The following is a 17,464-nucleotide window of genomic DNA, read 5'->3' as shown; positions in this document are numbered from 1 at the left end:
TGTTATGGTTGTGTAACGTGGTGTTCTTGTAGGACTCTTAACAGTGGGAGTAGATGTGTCTCTAACTCTTTTGCCTGCTCTTGGGACCCTTTTCCTCCTGGGTTTGTGCCTAGTTTTGTTGTAATGTATTATGCTGTGTTTGGTTGATATCTCTGGGAGTCCTGCTCTTTTCTGAAGGGGAGCTAAGGAGGAGCGGATCTGGGGGAGAAGGGTGTTTGGTGGGGTGTTGAAAGAAGTGGAGGGAGAGGGGAAACTGAACAGGATGTAATATATGAGAGAAGAATAGATAAAAAATAAAGTTTCCACTTTGTATAGTAGAAGAAATATATAGAACACAGCACTGAGCCCAGCACATTAAGAAAGTAGACTGAGAACTGAACTCGGTTCCTCCTGCTCACAATTTAAGCAGTTTCCTGACTGAGACATCTCACTAGCTCTGTAAAATTTATTTTCAGTACTATTGTTATAAGAAAGACTTTTTCCTTTTAATATGATTTCAAAAGGCCCTTTGCATTCCAAATGTCTAGTTTTCTCTAACCCCTTTCATGATCCATATGATTTCCCATGGAAACAATGTTAATTCTATTATTGAAAGTCAGAGAAAAAAATAATTCAATTTATAAATATTTGCTTTATATCGAATTTACATAGGAGCATAGTTTATTTAAATTAATAAAAATAAACATTTTTAAATTTTTGTTGTTGGCTATATAAACACTAAGAATTATAGCCTTACTGGGTCCAGTAGCATATATCTGTAACCTGAGCACTTGGGAGGTAGAGAAAGGAGTATTTCAAGGTCACCCTTGACTGCATGGCAAGTTAGTGACCAGCCTAGGCTACAGAGGACCCTGTCTCAGAAGATTAATTAAGTAGATAAGAAGCAAAGAATAATCTTTGTCTAGCTTTTGACAATAATCTTTCTTGTGTTTCAACCCCCTACCACTTTGTGTAATTCTTTAGTTATCTGGAGCTTTGGAGAATACAAAAGCTGAGATTCAAAGAATGCAGCAAGAAAAAGAGCACTTTGAAGACTCCATGAAGAAAGCGTTCATGAGGGGGGTGTGCGCATTGAACCTTGAAGCCATGACCATATTTCAGAACAAAAACGATGCAGGTGAGTAATTTATGGATGGTTCTCTGCTTAGTTTTAAAAGAAACGCAGGGAATCCGTGACTGGTTGGCTATATTCTGAGTGTGCCTGGTCTACATCACTCATCTGTGCTTTCCTAGGCTCATGCCCAGCTCTGAATCCATCGGAATAGTGAGCGTATTCATTGCGCCTTGTGCTTTAGAGCTGATGAATAGGAGTCTCAATTTTTACTTATGCTCAGTGATAAAATGATTCCTTCCATTTGTCTTTTTATCTATCTGTCTGTCTGTCTGTCTGTCTGTCTATCTGTTTATTTGAGGCAGCATCTAAGTTGGCCTTAAATTCATGTCCTGCTTCAGCTTCTCTGAACTGGAATTTTAGGCATGCATCACCATGCACAGCCAAAATAATGTTTAATTTTAACATTTAACTTTTTGAGCTCCTCTTAACTAATGATTTTAATGCCTCTAAAGATAAAATTTCTAGTTTCATTTTTACGTAGGTTGCCACATTTCATAGAAAAGTTAATTGATTAAATATTTCTAACATAATCATAGTTTACTAAAACCTATTAAATCAGTAAAAAAAAAAATTAAGTCTATGTAATACCTGGAGTCTTTTTGTAATAGTTTGTCTGCATGGATTAGAACACTATAAACTGCTATCAGTTTATAGTGGTGCCATTTCTCTCATTGGGCTTTAGACCCCTTCTCCAAGTAAAGCCCATAACATACCTGCTTCAGGGAACTCCTAATAGAGGCAGTGCAGTGAGCAGAAGGTACCTTGTAAGACAACGTGGTCGTGTAAGACCCTACTTAGCATACCGTTGTCATCTTGAGTCAGGCTCCCAAGGTCATGAAAGTACCTGAGCACTTCTTCAGTATTGCCTAATATTACATCCCACTGGGGGACTCTGCTAATAAATCAGAGGTGACTTCATCTTGTTACACTGTGATTTGATTACATTGTGAAAAGCGTGTCTGTGCTTGGCTTGCCTTCATTTTAAAGCATCAGCAGACATTTCTTATGAAGTCACAAATGGTACTGAGTGGTGATGTTAGGGCACCATCTTTCCAGCAGAATTAGCTGTTGACTATAGTTTGTATACATATTAGACAGTAACAACTTAGAATTGCAAAACCTCAAGGGTGACTAGTGTGTCTCACTAATACCCAATAATTTGGTCACCATACTAGCCAGTTACTTTTTGCTTATTTATTGCTTTTCGTTGTATTTATGTATTTATCCATCTGTTTGGAGGAAGGAGGGTGTGCACAGGCCATGGCACAAATTGTGGAGGTTGGGATGTTAGAGTCAGGTCTCTCCTTCCACCATCCTGCAGTTGAACTCAGGCCATCAGATTTAGTGACACACACTTTCACTAGATGAACCCTCTCACCTGCTCCCCTAAATCTTATTGGGCTTTTTGTGAAAAAGGCAGAAGATGACCGTAGAGCTTAAGTCCTATTTGAGAGTTAGCTTATTCATGAGAGTTTCACTTCATTAAAGAGATTTCAGTCCCATGAAACCGTAGCTGGCTTTTGGGTCTTCATTTTAAAACATCCTTAAAATGGTGGATGCAGAGTTGTTAAGCAGTTTCAGACACGGTGTAAAGTGAGAAAGCTGTATCCGTGTCAGAGATCTGTGAACAGAAACTCCATAATGAGCCCCAGCAGTAAGGGTCGCTCACCTGCCTCTTCATGCCTGACCTTTTCTCTGGTTTTAAGTCATGCATATCTGCCATGCAGGGTTACTTTCTGTCAGAAACATATTAAACCCCTGTGGAAGGGTATGTGGGGTGTGCTCATGGGTATATGCATGTGTATGTGTGCAGTTTCCAAAGAATAGGTGATATTTTATGTGGAACAGTTATTTCCACCAGAGTTGGAAGGACCTTTGAACTGTGATCACTGTTAAACTTTAACAAGGTCACTGTCACTATGTACCTATAGTGTGCAGATCACTGAAGGCCAAGTTCCGGATGGGAAGAAGAGGCATAGACTCTTTGACACTGTATTTTCAAGTTGAAGGAAAGTTCAAGTGAAAACTAGCCAAATTCTAATTATGGGGGAAAATATCAAAAATTGGGTAAAGACCCCTTGTCCTACCTTCTGAAAGTTGTCTCCATTCCCTCCCGAGAGCAGGGATGGGTCCTTGGTGGGGGCGGCGCCATCTCTACAAACTGGTTTCAGCAGGCAGGTGCTTTTATACTCATAATTTATGTCTCATTTATTATGACTTCCCAAAATGTTAAGAGAGAAAACACCTTGTGTTTGTCCAAATAGAAGAATAGACTGAAATGAGGAGGATGCTGATGGGGGAGCGTTGCTGCAGAGCTCTGATGGCGGCCATTTGTAAGGATGGCTTGTGTGGTGGAAAAGGGCGGCAGATCTCCCACCTGTGTGAGCACATACGCCACACTGTGGCTGTGTTTCGATGGCAATCCACCTAGGCAGGCCTCCAGCTGAGCGCATACTTGATTCTTATCTTGTAATTAAGTGCGGATCATTTGTTAGCTTATCACACAATGAAGCTTTCTCCTCATCTGAAGTTGATATAGGCCCGTGGAATACTACACTGTATTTAGTAAACAGTGGAACCCCCAAAGATGACAAGTGTCTGCATTTTCCATTAGAACTGTATTTTAGCCACTAGTCCTTTACCTTGTCTGGAGGTGTGTAAATCGTATTTGGACTGCTGTTAATAGAATGGTTTTGTGGTTTGTAGGGGATAGACCTTCACGAACAATAAAAGGGAGGAGAGTGGTCCCCGCTGGTCCAGAAGAGAGTTTCTCTGCTCATTTGGATACATCATCATCTACAATACCTTCATCAGTTTCCGCCACACGCTGCTGCCCTTCCGCAACAGCAGCAAGCAGGAGTGGGCCAGCGCCACTGCCATTTCCCTATGCAGCTTCCATTGACCTCTGCTGGAGCCACATCTGCCTCTTCTGTTATCATGTTCCCTGTCTCTGTTTCTTGGTTCAGGATCTGCAGCTATACAACTGCCCCAGAAGAAATGGTGAGTAGCGTATGTGCAAGTGCTCACTGTGAAAGCCTCGAAGGCGTGTGTGTCTTTGTTAAGGTGTCGGTGGGGATCTGGGGCTTTAGTCCTTCGTTTGTCCGTATTTGTAATTGGTAGTGCTAAGGCTCTAACCTGTCAAGCGCCCATCCCCCAGCGCTGTAAAGGCGATATGGAGAACATAGAGGAAAATGTCAGTGTGACCTTGGCCAGCACACAAGAGCGTAGTAGCAGGAAGTGGATAAAACATTAGTTTTGTAGTGAAAGTGATCCAAACGTACTATTCCAGAAAATAGTTTGCACTTGAGAAAATTAATAGCAAACTTTCTTTTGAAACAAACTAGTGGGTATTTTAAGGACTTAGAAAGCTCAGAGATATTTTCTACCCCTTTTTATTATAGGTGACCTCTCACAGCAAAGTGATTGTGTCTCTGTCCATACTGTAAACTGCTGAAATGCGGCAGCAGCCTCCTCCTCCAGTCATTGCAGTCTCTGTAAGGGGATACTTAGAGAATGGGCTGCATGGGGCGGAGCCTTAGTGTGGAAAGTGTGTATCTGAGATAGATAGTTAATGAAGCTGTTGAGAGCCCATCGTGGCTAGGACTCGAGAGGGAACTCAGCTCTGCAGCCCTCTTTCCTGTCCAGTGTTGCTCTCACACAAAGGCATGCACCATTGGAAAGCTCCCAAGACAGCTCTCTGCCCCCTGCCTGATTGTAGCTGTTGATGTAACAGAAAAGACAATAGAAAGGAGTTTCGGTCTTTTTTCTCTCTTTTCATTGTGTTGGGGTTGGGGAGAGAAAAACAGACAGACAGACTCTCTCACCCCAGGTTGGCTTCCAATTTGCACTAAGTTCCTGCCTGGGCCTCCCCCATGTTGAGATTACAGATGTGAATGATGAACTCAGCTGTGTTGTCCTGAACCCTTCCCGGCCGGCCATGGCCAGTGCCGCTGCTCTAGAGTGCTCTCTGTAAATGAAGAGACAGGTTTGACCAGACAGCTAGTCGTATTTTTATCTTCTAGCTCACTTGAATTTCTTCCTTTTAGAGCTACTAAGTTTGGAGGAAAATATGTTGAGATCCACTACTTGTTATGTTTGCTCTTGCCCGAAGTTAAAGTACATAGCACATGCATATATGTATGTGTGGAGGAGTTTTGACTTAGAAATAAGACTAAAATTCAACCTTGACATTTGTTGAGTTGTGTTTATTTTCCATGATTATGCATCCCAGAGTGCAGGCCTATGTAGATGATCTCATTTAAATGAACACAGTAGTAGTTCATTTAAATTTCTAATTTGCCGTTCGTGTTGCATATGCAGATCACATATACAGCACTAGATATCTGAAAATCCCCCCCTCAAAATAGGACTACATCAGAGTCTGCATTTAGACCTGCCCTGTGCACAGGTGCATGTGAGGGAGTCTGCTCCCACCCTCACGTTGCTTACTTCCTCGGATAGTTCTCAGTCTTCAAAACATGAAAAACATAGATTATGTAGACAGCCCTTCTCATTTGTGACATGCACACACACACATGCATGAGCTTCCAGTTGTCCTGGTGATTGTTCATGTTTGTAAATGTAGTGCTAAGGATCTAATCCAGTCAAGCTGCCATCCCCAGCGCTGTAAGTGGGGTATGGAGAACCTAGAGGGAAAAGTCAGTGTGAACATGATCAAAGCTTGTATGAACTCACAGCCTGCACAGGGCCTGCACCAGTCTGCAGCACATCGTTTGCATGTATGTTACGGCTTCCGTGTTTTGTGGACTCCTGAGTGTGTGGACAGGTGGATCTCTAATTCTTGTGCCTTCTCTTGGGCTCTTTTCCTTCTGCTTTTTTGCCCAATTCTGATGTGTTAGGGTTTTTAATCTTACTACGTTTTATTACTATCCCTTAGAAGTCTGTTTGTTTTCTAATGAGAGTCAGAAGGGGAGTATACCCAGATGGGAGAGGAGTTAGGGAGGAACTGGGAGGAGTAGAGAGAGGGAAAACCATAATCAGGATATATTATGTGAGGGGGAGAATCTATTTTCAATAAAAGGGGCAAAGAGTAAGATGCATTTAAAAAAGAAGAGTCAGCGTGCTACTTGGGTCAGCCCACAGAGAGTACTCAAGATAAAGTAGCTAAACCATTAGTCTGTATTGAAAAGTAATCCAAAAGCCCTGTCACAGAAGAGATAGTTAGAGCGCACATGCGTGCTCAGGACCTAGGGAATGTCTTCCAGGCATGAGACAGGAGATTCAAGGTAATCCTCTAAGAACAGTGTGAAGGTTTCTCCTTTGTGTAGTCCAAATGCTCAGACTCACCGCAAATATGTCTTCTTGTTTTAAAAAAGAAGTATAAGGCCAGCCTGTAGGCAATTATCCTCTGAATTATCTTTCAACTCACAGAGCTGGACAGTAGATGGCGCTGCGCTCCTCTGGTTCTAGTGTAGTCAGAGCCACTGAGAGAAAATGCTCCTTTATTAGTTGGATTTCCAAACTGTTTACTGAAGTTTCTCGTCCAGCTTCTCCAGCTATCAGAATGCAAAATGATAAGTATTGTGAGGTGACTGGTACGCTTTCCCTTTTTATAGATGAGGAGATCGAGGTTTATAGAGAGGCTAACCCTTGTGGACATAATTAACACTCAAAAGAGCCTGAGCCCGTTTTCAGCAGCCAGCCAGGCTAGGTGTGGTTATGGGTTATAAATAAATCACCTTTCTAGTATAAGCCTACTCAGTGTGTTTTCTAATTTCCAATGTCAGTTTTTGTTCAACACTATCTGCTAATAATTTTGTTTTCTCCCTGTCACCTAATTTAAAGAAATCTTTTCTAGTAATTTTTCATATAAATTCTTTCTAAAACAGCCTTATGCCTTTTAAAGACAGCTCTTTTTTCACCAGCTTAGACTATTTGGGCTACATAAGTATCTTATAAATTTGTATGGTGTCAGGGAATGCCCATATTGGCCAAAAGAAGGCATCTGAGCCCCTGGGGCTAGAGTTCTAGGTGGTTGTAAGTCAGCCACTACAGTGCTGAGAGCAGGAACAGGAGGTGCTGTTAAGAACCGCACCATCCCCAGCCTTTACTTCCTGTAAACACAATACAGTTAGCAAGTGACAGACCAATGGCGACAACCCGTGCCACTGTGACTGTGGTGGAATCTCTATGTGTGTCTTCAGCAGATGTCCTCTCGTCATCTCCTGAGGCAGTCGAAAGCAGTTCTTATCTGGATTGGGGTAGTTGATCCTCTATCTGTATTTGCTGGCTGCTCTGGTGTTTGTCATTCCAAACTTGTCTGGGTTGTCATGCATCCCTCCCTCTCCACGTGAAATGAGCTGCTGTGGAGGGCGTGGTTATCACCTTCAGGTGATGGAGGCTCACTTCTACCCCAGTCTTCAGTACTTGGCAAGGCTTTGGTTATTGAGATTTTTTTCCCCACTGCTACGAATCACACCCAGGGCTCAATACACAAGTGCTCTAGCATTGAGCTGATTCACATCTTCAGGGGATTTTCTTGTCGGCTATTAATTTTATTTCTAAAATAGCATTTATGATTCCTCATTTGGAGTTGGGGCCCAGTTTACTGGCGGAATAAATCCCTGGCATACGTGAATCATAGGTTTAATCCCTAATTGCCACTCTCCCAAAAAAATAATCTTCATTCATTCACAAAATATTCTATACCTCACGTTTGCTGATGTGTATGTTATAAATATGTATCATATATGAATTCCTGATGATAGAAACATGAATTTAGTCCACAAAACATTTGCACACATCTTTTCTTAATTTGTTTTTGTTTTCGTTTCTCTGTGGCTTTGGAGCCTGTCCTGGAACTAGCTCTTGAAGACCAGGCTGACCTCGAACTCACAGAGATCCACCTGCCTCTGCCTCACAACTGCTGGGATTAAAGGTGTATGCCACCGCCACCACCACAGCCTGGCCTGTTTTTATTGTTTTTAAGTGTGAGTTGGGGGGCAGGGTGCCTGCAGAGGCTGGAAGTGTCAGGTCCTCCTGGAGCTAGATTACAGGTGTTTATATGCCTCTGATTTGGGTGCTGGGATTTCAACTCAGTTCCTCTGAAGAGCAATCCATATGCTTAACCACTGAGCCATGTTTGCAGCCCTGTGAACATCTTTGCACAAATACATAAGATCCATATATCACTAATTTCAAAAGCAGTCTCTATGTTTTCAGCAACAGTCCTCCAAATCCCCTTCCCCAAGCTGTTAGCTGTTTGTTTCTATCGCCTTTTCTTGAACAGTGTGTTCTGTCATTATCTTAAATTTATTAATCTGCATCATTTTCTGTTGCCTTCCTCCTGTAGATGAAGGGTTGAGCTGTGACACCATCATAGCCTTCTGCCACCCCCTTCCTGTGTGCTCATGTTTAGACATAGCTATTCCAGCTTTAAATTAAATCAGCACTTGAGATTCTTGTGTAAATATAGCTAAGCCTTGGATGTATATGACATTTTCTTCCAGCATGTTTTTTGTTCCTATAATTAATTACTTCATTTTTGCCTTTCTTGGGTTTTTACAGAACTATAATAAATTCTTTGCAGATTCTTTAAGGAATTGGACAACCCTATTAAATGTTGTTTTCCTCTGGGTTGTTTTAATTTCCCCAGAGCCAAGTCTCCTTGATTTGCCTCTCCATGATTCAGTAGACAGCTCTGATCGTCTGCAACTGGATGCAGACAGAGAACCTTGGATAGGCCCAATGGGGAAAGGACCAGTGTTTAATCAATGCTTTTGGAAGAACTATTGAGGAAAAAACATGCATTTAGATTAATACTTCACATGGCATTTTCAGTCACACCAAAATGAGTACATGTCAGGGAACATAAGTACTGCAGCTATCCTAAATGGATCATTTTCTCCCTCAAGAAGGGCTAATGATAAGATCAAAGACTGTGGATGCTGAAAAGTGAAACACAGGCCTGGGGAGATGACTCAGCCAGAAAAAGTACTTGAGGACCTATTTCCAAATCCTAACACTTATTTTCCAAAAAGTCGGGCATGATGTACATGCCTGTAACTCCAGCATGGGGTGTGTAGGTGGGCAAGGAGACGGATAGCTGGATCCTGGGAACTCAGTGGTCGGGCAGTGAGCCTAAATGAACAGTGTGCGTCTGTTCAGTGAGACCCTGTCTCAGAGCAGCAGGTCTGAGAGCAACAGAGAGGCACGCAGCCTCTCTGGCTTCTGCATGTGTATGTACAAGCATTATCACATGCAGATTGAACATCCGAGGAAGGAAGGAAATACGTAATGTTTATATGACTAGGTAAGTTTCTGCAGTCCTTAAATGAAGTCAGTACCCAACAGGAACTATTAAAAATGCTTGTTTGTAGAGCTAGGAATCAGACCCAGGGGTCCACTCATGGCATTCCAAAACCACTCAGTAATACTCCCAGCCCAGATGATGCTAGGGCGTGTGTGTGTGTGTCTGTCTGTGTGTGTCTGTGAGAGAGAGCAAGGGAGAAAGAGAATACCTGAAACTTGTGGTCTTCCCGCCTTAGCCTCCCAGGTGCTGACGCGCACATTCACACCACCCTGCCCAGGATTTGGAGCCATTATATTGTTTTAATAGCAACCGTCCTTTCCAGTTCTGACCCACAGTTAAAGAGCTAACAAGCAGCAATATATATATGAAACATTAATGAAGCAGTACAAGTTAAATCAAAGCATATTCCCTTACACTGAGTGGAGCATTTATTTAATTGACAGTGATAAAAGGAAATTATACATCACTCTTGATATGCATGCAATCTTTTCAATATCATCTAGTAGTAACAAATAAAAGCTTTAAATGTTGAAGTTGTGTTTTGATATGATCATCCCATTCTTTTAGTATCTCTACAAAAATAACAAAGTGTTTTTACAAAAAAAATTTACTAAATGTAATAGGAAGAGAACAGAGTAAAAGAACTAGTCTGTCATGTGAAATCGTTCTTTACAAATTATTTTAGGTTTCTGTGTTTGTGAAACATATTGTTAAAGTTTTTAAGCAGAACAAAAGCATATGTGTAATGATGATAATTCCATGTAGGATTAAAGTCATACCGCACCAAGTGGTGGTTTTATGGAGGATGAGTGGGGAGAAGGGAGAGTGGGCAGGGGGTGGTCTGTGTGATGGGGTGAACTCGGTGGCAGTAAGGACTCTGCGTGTAAGAAATAGCACGGGTGTGTGTAGATCTCCTGCAGCACCATTGTGCTGGTGTCAGTGTGCTTGACTTCCAGTAGGACTTGATCTTTGCAGGAACCTAAGAGGACAAAGGGATACTTCCTGGGAACCTGTCATTTCAAAATAAGGGTTTTAGAGAGTTGACATATTTAGAGGAATATTTGGGAATTTGGGAATATTGAGGTTTTGTTTTGCCTTTTTGTCTCATTAGCTTTTAAGTGCTGTGTGTTTTCTTTGAAAGTTACACAGCCAAGTCATGTAAATTGTGCAGTGGCTCTTCCTCCAACTGGACCTTTGGTTTGTTTTATAGTACATACCAAGAGTTGTGACCTCAGCACAGCAGAAAGCTGGGAAGACGATTACTGCGCGGATCACGGGTCGGTGTGATTTTGCTTCCAAAACTAGAGTCAACAGCAGTTTGGCTATCATGGGAGTTTCTCCTCCCATGAGCTCAGTCGTTGTGGAGAAACATCATCCAGTCACAGTGGTAAGTCCTGTCAGGAAGTCTTTCTCCTCGTGAGTTTGTCCCCTAATCAACCCCGACATTCACAGCTGGTCATTGTTGCCATCAATCATACTTAAAATTTTCTTCTGGTAAGGAAGATGTTTATTCCAAATGGCATAAAAATCATCAAAGAGAAAAGGTAATCCGTTATATCGACTGCTAAAGCAGTAAACTGTAAAGATTTCATGTAAAAAGAAAAGAAAAATGATTTGCTGGTAGACCGACTCTTCATGCAGCAGGTGTTGATTAGAAGACAGTGTCCTACGTTAGAGCGCTCACCCTTGCCCTTGTATTTCCCAGTCTCCTTCAGTAGTGTATCTAGCGCATCTGTATTAAAGGTGCTGAGTTGCAAGAAATGCATAAGGTATAAGGAAAGACGCACAGACTTGAAGCAACAGGCAAGTGAGAACATCCCAGTTGTTCCTTCCACTTGCTGCACCTGGACAGAGACTCAAGTCAGATAGTCAAGCCTCCACTTTCTCTTCTGTGAAATGGGGTTGGTGAGAGTACTGAGCTTCTGGAACATTGTCAGAATCCAGGATTAAATGAGATAATCCAGAAGTAATGACGTGTGCAGGGTGCTGTGGAGACCGCGGAACCATTAGGAACCATGGCTCACTGGAAAGGAACGCGAGGTTTTGCTTCCTTTTCTAATCTTTGAGTGTTTGTTTGCATGTATGTCTGTGCACCACATGTATGCCTGATCCAGAAGAGGGCATCAGAGCCCCTGGAACTGGAGTTACAGATGGTTGTGAGCTGCCATGTGGGTGCCAGGAATTGAACCTGGGTCCTTTGGAAGAGCAACAGGTGCTCCGGGCTGTCTCTCCAGCCCTAGTGTTTTAGAGAATAAAGAAATTGAGGGAGTAGAATCTTTTTTCTTATTTAAGTTTTTTATTGAATGAAAATAAAATCACATAATTTCTCCATTCTTTCCCAGACTGAACTTGTTTTATATCAGCTTCTTGTTGTGATGGAGTAGAATTTTATCTACTTTTATCAATTCCTTTTCTCCTAATATTACATCATCCTTTCCTGTTTTCCTTAATTTCCCTGAATTCAGGTTAAGCCTCAATCAAAAAACATTCAGACCTGCATTTGAGTAACTAGAATCTTAGAAATTCTCTTTACCTGTTCTCTCCTGCTATTCAGCAGGCGTGGAATATGGGCCATGAGTCAGAGATGGAAAAACCCTTCCATCCTTGCTTAGATTTTGTCATGTGACAGTTGTGGGCCTCTGTGCTATTTGAAGTGTTTCCTGGGAATCAAGATCTAAAACTGGCAGAAACCATCATTGCCAATAAAGCATGGATCTGTTTGTAACTCCTTTGTCCATCACTTGCTTCCAGGGCTAATTGTGTGTTCTTCCATATTTTGTAGATCACAATGCCCGTGGGAACTCTAATCTCTTCCTACAGTTCCTTTTACCCATCCTCAAGGAGAAACAGCTTTGATAAATCATGTCATATTTAATACTTGTCAACTAAAATTTCATGCCAGCTATAAAACTCTCCCATTTGTAATAGTTATCCAGCTGTTTATAGTTGGAGAAACATCTGTATAAGATACCTTAAGAAGGGAGGTTACTTTCCACTTCTCCATAGAGGAGTTCTCACTTTTAAGACAGAATTGGACATGAGGACCCTGTTTTATTATGCAGTCTTTTAAATACATGGTAAATATATTGGCTAAATGCATTCTTACAAATTTTACGTGTATGAATGTTTTGCCTACATATATGTCTGTGCAGCACATGTATGCCTGGTGTCCACAGAAGCCATTCTTGTGATCCACTATGTGAGTGCTGGCAACCAAACCCAGGTCTTCTTCCTCCTGAGCCGTCACCCCTGTCCCTAATACATAAAATTGTACTTGAAATATTTTAAAGATAATTTTGCAAATGGAAGCTCCTATAATAAAAATCTGTGGACATGACTAAGAACATAACCTGATACAAATCCCCTGCCAGCCACTAAGACATTGTCACAGGTACAATAAAGTCTTAACTGGTTTTCATATGTACGTATGGCTACCACCTATGTATATACACAGTGCATATTTTACGTATCACATACATAGACTGTCTGCTCTGCCCTGGCTTTAATTCTTTAGCACTCATGTCTCTGTTCTCCTGAGCTTTGAACTGGCGTGCAGATCACCTTCTCCTCAGTGTCTGTTAGTCCTCCACGTCCAGTTCTTTCCTTGTTTAGGACAGTGTGACCCAACCAGGTGTGGTGGATGTCCCATATTCCCAACATTCTGGAGCCTGGGCAGGTGGATCACAAGTCTGAGTCCAGGGTGGGCTACAAAGCCAGACCCCACTGAAGGAAAGCGATATTAAGGGAGCCACTTATCTTCTGGGGAGCCAACTATAAAATGTTGGGTCTGCTCCCAAGTGAAATCTGAGGTCTATTTCAGCATGGCTTGAAGCAAGGCCTGGGCTCGATAGAATAAGGGGTGAATGATGTAGAGCTGACTCTCATCCAGACACCGAAGTCCTTTTCTGTCCTTGGCCTCTATAGACCTTTTCCTCTTAGACATCATAGAGCAATGATTCCCAGGGCTCTGGTGTCAAATGTGGGTTGTTGAAATATGGGTTCCTTTTAGAGAAGGGCTTCACTGTGTCTGTTTGAGTGGCAACACCACCCAGTATCTGTGGTATCTGTGGGATGTCAGATGCCTGTTGGTGTTGGGGTGTAGGTGATGAAATGATGCTTCGCATCTACTCTCTCAGATTATTAAAGCAGCCTCTTATCTTTACAGCAAACCATTCCTCAGGCAGCTGCTGCCAAGTACCCACGGACCATCCATCCTGAAGGTGGCGGCATCCCAACCTCTAGGTCTCTCGGAGCCAGGCCATCCCACACCCAATCTCTCTCTAGTGTTCAGTCCATAAAAGTGGTTGACTAGACTGGCAGTGTTCACACTCGGTCTCTTCATTCCTCTGAGGACTTGACTGGGAGCAGAAGTTGTTTGTTTTGACTTTTCTGTACTGTTTAGAACATCATGGACACATCATGTTCATCTTTTCAGAATTATAAGATACTTTCCCATCCTTTGTAATTATATGTAGAGATTATTTTAATGTTATTTTTATTTAAACAATTAAGTATAACTTTTTAATAAAAAAAAACCTTGATTTTAAACATGTCTAGCCTACCACTACTTGCATTGTTGAAGGGTGTAAATCTTTTTCTGTACATTATTTCTAAAAGGGAATATTTCCACTGTTACTGAACCATAATTTACACAAAACTTGGACAGAGAACTTAGTCATTACTAAAACAAATAGAAGCTATCTGAATTTTTAAATAAAGACCAAGAGTCACAGTGATATTTCTAAACACAGCTTTTTCTGCCTTCAGTGTATTGGTCTTCATCTCTAGGACTCTGCAGTCAAACCCTGAGGGAGACAGTCAACATCTGTGAAACTCCCTGCTGGGATGACCCTGCTTTCCTTCTTCTCTCTCACCCTAGTGGGGCCTGCAGCATTGAGCCTGCCTCCTCCTTTCTGCACATCCACACATGTGCTGCACAGGAGTAAGTGCCCTGCAGATCTGCAAGCTTCCCAATGGCTGGCCAGATTGGTGCCACATGCCTTGAATCCCACCACAGGAGAGGCAGAGGTAGGTGGATCTCTTATGAGTTCAAGGCCAGCCTGATCTACATAGTGAGTTCCAGGACAGCCATGGCTATGTAGAGAAACCCTGACTCAAGGAAGAGAGAGGGAAGGAGAGGGAGGGAAGAGAGAAGAAGGAAGGAAGGAAGGAAGGAAGGAAGGAAGGAAGGAAGGAAGGAAGGAAGGAAGGAAGGAAGGAAGGAAGGAAATAGACCATCTGGACAGAACTGACGTTAGAGAAAAAACTGCAGTTTTCTTCCATACTCTGTTTTCTGGGGCCAAACATTTAATTAAATGGATTTCAGGATCCTCATCTGTGATGTAAGCAGATGTACTTCCTTTCCTGACGACACTGTACTTATGGAATATATGAGCAGGTGCTAAGTCCATCTGGGCCTCTACTTTCTGATATGTGTGGTTTTGATCATCTGAAGCCTTTACCAGTTTGAGCATGATCTGCTTCTGTGCTCTCTCATTTTATTATAAAAGTCACTTTTCTTGCTGCCTCACACTACAGAGACTAAATGTGATATAGGCAAACATGATTCCATATTATAACAAGTACTTAAGACTTTTCTGAATTATAGACGTACCAGGCAATGGTCCAGCTACTACCATAGCAAAAGCCCACTCCTTGGGCTTGTAAGTTTTGTGAATAGCAAGCTGCAGCACCTCCTCTCACACCTTTCCTGTGGGCATGCTCCCCAGAACTGCCCTCTCCACCCAACAGAGCCAAGAGGAATGGTAGGCTGCCTTAAGAGACCACTCATGTGACCAGAATAAAAGTCCCCACTGTGCAGCTCGAGACATGACTCAACCGCTGAGTACACACTGCTCCTGCAGAGGAACCTAGTTCAGTTCCCAGCACCCACTTGGCAGCTTCAAACCGTTTGTAGCTCCTCTGGCCTGCACAGGCACCAGGAATGCATATGTACATACATACATACAGTCAAAACACATTTTTAAGTCTTTAAAACACACCATAACATAGATCAATTCCTCCTCCTCCCTCTCCTATGTGAACTGCCCTGAGATGCATTCATCCATCCCGTCTTGGATCAGATAGCCAAACTTGACACCAAGTGGAGCCAATTTGGTAGCATATCCTCACCTTGCTCCTCAGCTTCATGTTCACTTTCTATTGAAATTGTGGTCTAGGCTGGACCTTTGAGAAGCCCGGACTAACTAGGTTTTCAGTATGCAAGCCAGGTCATATGGACATACTAGTGCAAGTTGATGTAACTAGGACTATTATAGGCATTGTTAACTCTAGAATTGCGTGTTATCCAAATCACCAAATAATTCATACTGGCCTAAGTTAAATAGCACAAGCCTGATGGAAACACTCTATAGTAAGTATGCATTTTGTACTTATTTTACATGCAGAGGTTAGGTTGGAAGGAGAATGCTAGCCTTGGTGTGGCCAAACTCAAGAACAAACTGGGATGGGACTTTTTATTTAATACTTTTTTAAAATGTTGGGATCTTGTGAATATATTGCCTGTTTTAAACATTCCTAGCATTACATGGGCCATTTACAATCACTGTAAGAAAAATACTTGAAACTAAATTAATGGAATAATTGCCTGTGATTGCCTTACCAGCTTTTCCAGACTCAGAGTCGGAGTTGGACTCTAGGTAGGTAGGTATGCAGTGATGAAAACTGGTACCTTTCGTAACTTTCCCAGGTTACAGAAGGCAGTGCTTGATTGTTGTGAGCAAAATCAGATGTGCCGGAAAGTACCAAGAGTTAAAATTACCCATATTTAGATCACGACGGGTTTAAAAATTACTGGTGTGTTTCTTTTTCTTTCTGCGTAATAGACTACACTTGTGTGGTGTAAAGCCAGCAGTGTGTGGATTTCCACAGGCAGCTTCTCCACAAAGATAAGAGTTTATGCCTTACATCCCACTGGCTTGCTGTCAGGTATCACGGGTGTTTCCCCTTCATCTCCCTCCCAATCTCTGGAGGAAATGTTCTGTCTTATCAGAAAAGGAAGCCACAGATCTTAAAACATCAGTAATGTTAACCTGCCCACTGCTCTCAGCCAAGCATCCAGTTTCAAAGCCGAATCTCCCAGCCCTGCTTTTGTGTGTGCTGCCATGCTGCTCCCACCATCCGTGTGGATTCTAAGCTTGTACAGAGCTGTGCTCTTCTGCATGTACATCAAATGACAGAGGAAAGTCACACAGTTTGCCTCCAGCGTGAGGCTGGAGCAGTGAGAAGGTGGTGTGTTCACCTCCATCCTGGAGGAACAGCATCTTTGGACCAGGAAATCGACTGCTGGGAGGTGGCTGTAGCCATCGGAAACCACAGTCAACCTGAATGCGGACTGGGAAGCCATTGGAATTGTTTCTTCAGCTTAGGAGACTGCACATTTCTTGGAGCTTGGGTCAGTTTTACCTTCGAACTGACGAATCTTTCCTGGAAAAAAAAAGAAAAACAGGATAATTATCTTAGGGTTGCTATTGCCGCAATAAAACATCATAACTAAGAGCAATTTGAGGAAGAAAACGTTTATGTGGATTACATATCCTGAATCACACAGTCCATTGAGGGAAGTCAAGGCGAGAACTCCAAACCTAGCAGGAACCTGGAGTCAGGAGCTACTGTAGAGGCCATGGAGGGGTGCTGCTTACTGGCTTGCTCCCCATGGCTTGCTCAACCTGCTTTCTTACAGAACCCAGGACCACCAGCCTTGGGGTGGCACCACTCACAATGGGCTTGGCCCTCCCATATCACTAATTAAGAAAATGCCTTACAACCAGGTCTTATGGAGACATTTTCTCAATTGAGGTTCCCCTTAGATGACTCCAGCTTGTGTCAAATTGACATAAAAATTAACCAGCACCCACATTTGAGAACAACAGCTGATACTAAATGTAGTTTACTGTGTTCCAGGCACCATTCATTTCATCCGCACCAACCTTTAGAAACGGATGTTACTTTCTTCCCTCGTTCAGAATGGGCACACTGATGCGGTGTGGTTATAGAGCCTGCTAAAGATGGCAGCGCTGGAGCCAAGGCAAGCCCTGACAACACAGCCCTAACCACTT

General features: G+C 42.5%; 2 protein-coding genes across 2 annotated transcripts in view; one reads left to right on the top strand and one right to left on the bottom strand.

Moving 5' to 3' along the window:
- Positions 1 to 13,934, top strand: part of Poc5 (POC5 centriolar protein) — a 31,077-nt gene extending 17,143 nt beyond the window's left edge. The window contains 6 exon segments of the mRNA XM_038324313.1: positions 964 to 1,121; positions 3,821 to 3,860; positions 3,862 to 4,011; positions 4,013 to 4,114; positions 10,597 to 10,773; positions 13,552 to 13,934. Of these exon segments, the coding sequence (XP_038180241.1) occupies positions 964 to 1,121; positions 3,821 to 3,860; positions 3,862 to 4,011; positions 4,013 to 4,114; positions 10,597 to 10,773; positions 13,552 to 13,698 (774 nt within the window). The 3' untranslated portion in view covers positions 13,699 to 13,934.
- Positions 13,935 to 16,770: 2,836 nt separating this feature from the next.
- Ankdd1b (ankyrin repeat and death domain containing 1B) overlaps positions 16,771 to 17,464 on the bottom strand; it is a 60,775-nt gene continuing 60,081 nt past the window's right edge. Inside the window, exon 16 of the mRNA XM_038324309.1 lies at positions 16,771 to 16,832. Coding sequence (XP_038180237.1) covers positions 16,771 to 16,832 — 62 coding nt within the window. The remainder of the gene's footprint in view (positions 16,833 to 17,464) is intronic.

This window comes from Arvicola amphibius, chromosome 3, assembly GCF_903992535.2.
Source record: "Arvicola amphibius chromosome 3, mArvAmp1.2, whole genome shotgun sequence".
Taxonomy (NCBI): Eukaryota; Metazoa; Chordata; class Mammalia; order Rodentia; family Cricetidae; genus Arvicola; species Arvicola amphibius.
Note: the sequence above shows the minus strand (reverse complement) of the source record. Positions and strands in the feature narration are given on the sequence as shown.